The sequence below is a fragment of the Belonocnema kinseyi genome, chromosome 3, assembly GCF_010883055.1.
Source record: "Belonocnema kinseyi isolate 2016_QV_RU_SX_M_011 chromosome 3, B_treatae_v1, whole genome shotgun sequence".
NCBI lineage: Eukaryota > Metazoa > Arthropoda > Insecta > Hymenoptera > Cynipidae > Belonocnema > Belonocnema kinseyi.
The window spans coordinates 117,136,251-117,142,748 of NC_046659.1; the positions used below are offsets into that span (position 1 = coordinate 117,136,251).

The 6,498-nt window shown below is 24.7% G+C and overlaps 1 protein-coding gene across 1 annotated transcript in view; it reads left to right on the forward strand.

Moving 5' to 3' along the window:
* Positions 1 to 4,486: 4,486 nt before the first annotated feature.
* Positions 4,487 to 6,498, forward strand: part of LOC117169549 (ras-related protein Rab-8A) — a 21,399-nt gene continuing 19,387 nt past the window's right edge. Inside the window, exon 1 of the mRNA XM_033355970.1 lies at positions 4,487 to 4,775. Coding sequence (XP_033211861.1) covers positions 4,652 to 4,775 — 124 coding nt within the window. The 5' untranslated portion in view covers positions 4,487 to 4,651. The remainder of the gene's footprint in view (positions 4,776 to 6,498) is intronic.

Below are 6,498 nucleotides of genomic sequence, written 5' to 3' on the forward strand. Positions count from 1 at the left end.
TAACTTTAAAAAACAACTAATTTATCGTCAAATAGTGAAATTTTTAAACAAACATATGAAGAATTTCTCAGTCATGAAGCCCAAATACTTTCAATCAAATTGTTAATTTTCAAGCCAAAAGGAAGAATTTTTAAATAAAAAACGTATGTTTAAACCAAGTATTTGATTCTTTAACCAATAAATTATTCTTATACCAAATTAGTTAATTTTCAAGTTAAAAAAAAAACAAGTTTTTAACAAAAGCTTAGTTTTTGTCTAAATAAAAACGAGTTTTTAATGAAAAGACTCATTTTTAAAAAAGAAAAGAATTTGGTACTAAATCTTATAAGATTTTTAAAGGAAAAGATGAATAATCTTCTACCAAGAAGGAATTTTTCAATCAATAAAGAAAAAGTTGCACCCACATTCGAGAATTTCGAAGCCAAAAAGGCGAATTTTCTGGAAAACAATCAAATATTAGAATTTGCAACAAAATATTTGAATTTTCTACAAAAATGTTAAAGTTCCAAGACTATAAGACCTATTTTCTAGAAAACTGTCGAATTTTTTATCGAAAATTAGAAATTTTCATTAAAAATTTTAATTTTCAAGAAGAAAAGACGAATTTTCAACAAAAAACTTCATTTTTAACTTGGAAAAAAACGAGTTTTCAATAAAAATGCTAATTTTTAACTAAAAAACAACTAATTTTTATCAAAATAGTTCAACTTTAATCCGAAGAGATGAATTTTCAACCAAAAAAGTTTTTGCAATCAAGAATGATAAAAAGTTTCACCTATGTTGTTGGAATTTCAGTCCAAAAAGACGAATTTTTAACAGAAAAAAATGTAATTTCAAACCAAATATTTGAATCTTCAACCATTAAATTAACCTTATAATAAATTAGTTTATTTTCAAGACAAAAATACAATCTTTTGACAAAAGCTTAATTTTTATCTTAAAAAAACGAGTTTTCAATGAAAAAGTTAATTCTGAAGAAAAAGAAAAAAAAGTTGCAACAAAATCTTATAAGATTTGTAAAGAAAAAGATAAATAATCTTCTACCGAGAGGGATTTTTTAATCAATAAAGAAAAATTTTGAAACAAATAATTGCATTTTTTTAGCCAAAAAGGCGAATTTTTTACAAAACAATCAAATTTTTAACCAAATATTTGAATTTGCAATCAAGTATTTAAATTTTTTACAAAAATATTGAAGTTTCAAGCCTAAAAGACGTATTTTCTAGAAAACTCAAATTTTTTATCGAAAATTAGAAATTTTCATCAAAAAAGTTAATTTTCAAGAAGAAAAGACGAATTTTCAACAAAATGTTTGATTTTTAACTTAGAAAAAATTATTTTTCAATTTAAAAAAGCTGATTTTGAACTAAAAAAAAACTAGTTTTCATGAAAATAATTAAACTTTGAACCGAATAGATGAATTCCCAAGCAAAAAAAATTTTTCAATCAAGAATGATAAAAAGTTTTAACCAAATTGTTGAATTTTCAAGCAAAAAAAAAATGGTTGAATTAAAAAAAACGAACTTGTCAAGCAATTACTAAAATTTTGAAGAAAAAAAATGAATTCTTAATGAAAAATATATATAATATTTCATACTATAAACAAACATATTTTAATTTTTAATAAAAAATAATCAAATACCACCAAAAAGACAATTTCTCAATGAAATATGTACATTATCAACCAGAAAGTTGTATTTTCAACTAAAATTATGAATCTTTAATAAATGTATTGAAAACCTATGAACCCCTTTAAAATAAGTTAAATGGGATTCTGTAAAATTTCTTGAATTTTATGGAATCCTGTGAAATCCTTTAAAAATAATGTGAAATCCTATGTTAAACAAAGAAATAAATAATTCGTTTTTAGTTTCTCTATTTTTTGCTTCAATTATTTTTTCACTCTAACTATTTTTTTTTAAACTTTATTCTTTTCAGTTGAAAAGTCAACTAATAAATTTGTTGGTTGAGAAATGAATGATTTTGTTAAAAATTCATTAGTTTTTTTCTAAGTCATAATTTTTGGTTCTTTTTTCCTTTTTTAGTAACAATTAATATTATTATTTGAAAAAAATTTAATTATTTTGTTAAGTTCATCTTTTTGGTTTGGAAATTCATCTCTTTCTACAGAACTTTCATGTTTTTTTGGTTAAAAATGTGTGATTCAAAAGTTAATTGTTTCGATTGAAAATTTTATTTATTGTTGAAATTTAATTTTTTGTTGAAAATTCATATTTTCGGGTTGCAAATCAACAGCTCTGCAGAATTTTTTTATTTTCCGCTTGAAAATTCAACAATTTGGTAGAAGGTCCAACTATTTGGTTGAAAATTGATTTATTTTGTGGAAAATTCGTGTTCTTTGGCAAAAAATCATTTATTCGCATTTGTTGGTTAAATCCACCTGCTCTTTATTTTAAATAAAAATATTTTTTTGTTAATATATTCAACTCCTTAGTAGAAATTTTAACTAATTTCTCAATATTTTGTTATTGAAGATTGAAAATTTTAGTAGAAAACTCGTTTTTTTCTTTGCTTCAAAATTAATTTTTTAAGCTTCAAATTTAATTTTTTTGTTTAATTCAACTTTATGTTTGTAAATTAACTTTTTTTTTGATAATTCATAGTTTTCTTTTAACTGATATTTTTTACTATAAAAATTAATTTATTTTGTTTAAAATTTATGTAATCTTTTTTGATAAAAATTCATCTTCATGGTTAAAAATTTAACTATTTAGTTAAAAATGTATGTAATTTATAGAAAATACGTATTTTCTGGTAAAAAATTAATCTTCTTGATTGAAAAATCAACTATTTAGTTACAAATTTATTTATATGAGACATCAGTTTTTTTGTAGAAATTTAATCTTCTTGGTTAATAATAATTTAACAATTTGGTAAAAAATTTAATTGTTTTGCCGAAAATTAGTTTTATATTAAACAGTTATCCTTCCCAATAAAATTTTAACTGCTTTCATTTCATTTATAAATTCTTTTTTTCAGTTTAATAATCTAATCGCGAAATGATTACAAGGGATTGTAAAGGATTTTATGGGATCATATTTGTATTTTTATTCATTTTCTTATAATGATTTTTCTATAATCGCGAAAAAATTATTAATTTATCATAGGGAAATTTTATAGACCTGTACTGTATTTCCTATATTTTTTTCGTAAGTTTGGGATTACGAGGGATTATACTAAATTGCATTCTATTTCTATTTATTAATTTTTTTTTTTTTAATCGCGAAAAAAAAGGTAAAAAATTTATTATAGGAATACACTACCTATACTGAATGTCCTACAATATTTTTTCGTGAGGGGGATTACAAGGGATTGTAAATGATTGCATGGGATTATATTCGTATTTTTATTCATTTTCTTATAATGATCTTTCTAGAATCGCGAAAAAATTATAAGAGATTTATTATATAGGAAAATCACTATTGACAAATGTACTGCATTTCTTATATTTTTTCTTATTGTGGGATTGCAAGGGATTCTAAAGGATTGCATGGGATTCTATTTCTGTTTTCTTATAATAATTTTTTTAGAATCGCGAAAAAATTATAATTAATTTATTATACGAAAATCAGTAAAGACCTATACTAAATTTCCTGTAATATTTTTTCGTAAATTAGGGATTACAAGGAATTGCATGGGATTCTGTTTCTATTAATTTTCTAATAATGGGAATCCATTCCTATCTATTTTTTAATAATGATTGTTCTAGAATCGCGAAAAATATTAATAAATTTCTTATACATAAAAAAATCATTACTGGCCTATACTGAATTATAGGGGATTGTGAAGGATTGTGTGAAATTTTATTTCTATTTTTATGGGTTTTTTTATTACGATTTTTATAAAATCGCGAAAAAATTACAATTGATTTATTATAGGAAAATCATTATTGACCTATCTTGAATTTTTTATACGATTTTTAGGAAGTAGGGATTAAAAGGGATTGCAAAGGAATGAATCGGACACTATTTTTATTTATTTTTTAATAATGATTTTTCTAGTAACGCAAAAAATTACAATTAATTTATTATAGGAAAATCATTATAAAACTATACTGCAATTCCTATAGTATTTTTTCGCGAGAGGGAATTACAAGGGATTATGAAGGATTGCGTGAAATTTTATTTCTACTTCTATTTATTTCTTTATTATGATTCTTCTAGAATCGCGAAAAAATTACAATTTGTTATAGGAAAATCATTATTCGTCTGCACTGTATTTTTAATAATATTTTTTCCTAAGAGGGGATTATAAGGTCGGGATTACAAGGGATTATAATGGATTGCATGGGATTTTATTTATATTTATTTTCTCATGAAGATTTTCCTAGAATCGCGAAAAAAATTATAAAAAATGTATTATACGAATATACTACCTGTACGCAATGTTTTATCATATTTCTTCATAAGGTGGCGGGGGAGGGGGGGGGGGTGCACTGAATTGCATGGGATAATACAGCCCGGATTCACATGTATCATGAAGCGAAGGAACTTAAGGAAAAATTTCTCGTGGATGGCGCAGGCAGGCCTCCAATCGATTCTTCCACCCCCCAAGAAAACCACCCACCCCCGGCCGTCGACTCGGTCTCGGGGTGATCCGAGAACAGTTTAAAAACGCTATCAAAGCAAACATGGCGCTAGATTTTGCTGCTACATATAAAGTTCTTGTTCTTGGGGATTCTAATGTCGGAAAAACTTGTATCGTCCATCGATATTGTGATGAACGGTATTACGATACCTACATATCCACCATAGGTACGTTCTCTTCCACCTCTTTTTTTATAGCTTGATTATAATTATTATATCGAGTGCAAGCCGCTTTTATTTATACATTCGAATGCAATTTTAAACCGTGTCACGACAGCTGCTTCAGCTGCGTCCATCTAGAATCATTGTTTACAGTTTTATAAAATAGCATTTTTATTATTTATTTAAATCGAAGTGGAATTACTTTATTTATGGAACTTAACCAATTGATTTATTTATTTTTAGAAAAGTACAAGGATCGCAGTGTTGTATTTTTAGATAATTTTCAATGGTTTTTTAATGCTTTCTGATATTAAAAAATTTTTCTTACTATTTACAAGATGATGGATTTTTGTAAATCTTATAAATCCTCTAGTGAGAATCTATTTGATAACTATCAATTTGCCAAGTGTTATTTATCAATAGCGACCCCTTCTCGAAATATTCAACTTTTATTGCATTTTTTATGAATTAAAATGTTTGTTTATTAGAATCCATTTTCGTTGATTTGCAACAATTAAATTTTTTAATTTGAAAAATCAATCGTTGAAAATGGAAGAAAATTGAACATGGAGTTTTCAACAAATAAATTTACAAATGTCACAACAGCTGCTTCTGCTGCTTCCATCTAGAATCATTGTTTACAGTTTTATAAAATAGCATTTTTATTATTTATTAAAATCGAAGTGGAATTACTTTATTTATGGAACTTAACCAATTGATTTATTTATTTTTAGAAAAGTACAAGGATCGCAGTGTTGTATTTTTAGATAATTTTCAATGGTTTTTTAATGCTTTCTGATATTAAAAAATTTTTCTTACTATTTACAAGATGATGGATTTTTGTAAATCATATAAATCCTCTAGTGAGAATCTATTTGATAACTATCAATTTGCCAAGTGTTATTTACCAATAGCGACCCCTTCTCGAAATAATCAACTTTTATTGCATTTTTTATGGATTAAAATGTTTGTTTATTAGATTCCATTTTCTTTAATTTGCAAAAATTGAATTTTTAAAATTTGAAAAGTCAGTCGTTGAAAATGGAAGAAAATTGAACATGGAGTTTTCAACAAATAAATTTACAAATGTCACAACAGCTGCTTCTGCTGCTTCCATCTAGAATCATTGTTTACAGTTTTATAAACTAGCATTTTTATTATTTATTTAAATCGAAGTGGAATTACTTTATTTATGGAACTTAACCAATTGATTTATTTATTTTTAGAAAAGTACAAGGATCGCAGTGTTGTATTTTTAGATAATTTTCAATGATTTTTTCATGATATCTGATATTAAAAAATTTTTCTTACTATTTACAAGATGTTGGATTTTTGTAAATCTTCTAAATCCCCTAGTGAGAATCTATTTGATAACTATCAATTTGCCAAGTGTTATTTACCAATAGCGACCCCTTCTCGAAATAATCAACTTTTATTGCATTTTTTATGAATTAAAATGTTTGTTTATTAGATTCCATTTTCGTTGATTTGCAACAATTAAATTTTTTAATTTGAAAAATCAATCGTTGAAAATGGAAGAAAATTGATTATTAAATTATCAAAAGTAAAAGATCAATTGCAGGAAATTAAAAATAATTGATAATAGAATTAGTAACCGTTGAAAATTGAAGAAAATTGAACATGGAGTTTTCAACAAATAAATTTACAAATGTCACAACAGCTGCTTCTGCTGCTTCCATCTAGAATCATTGTTTACAGTTTTATAAAA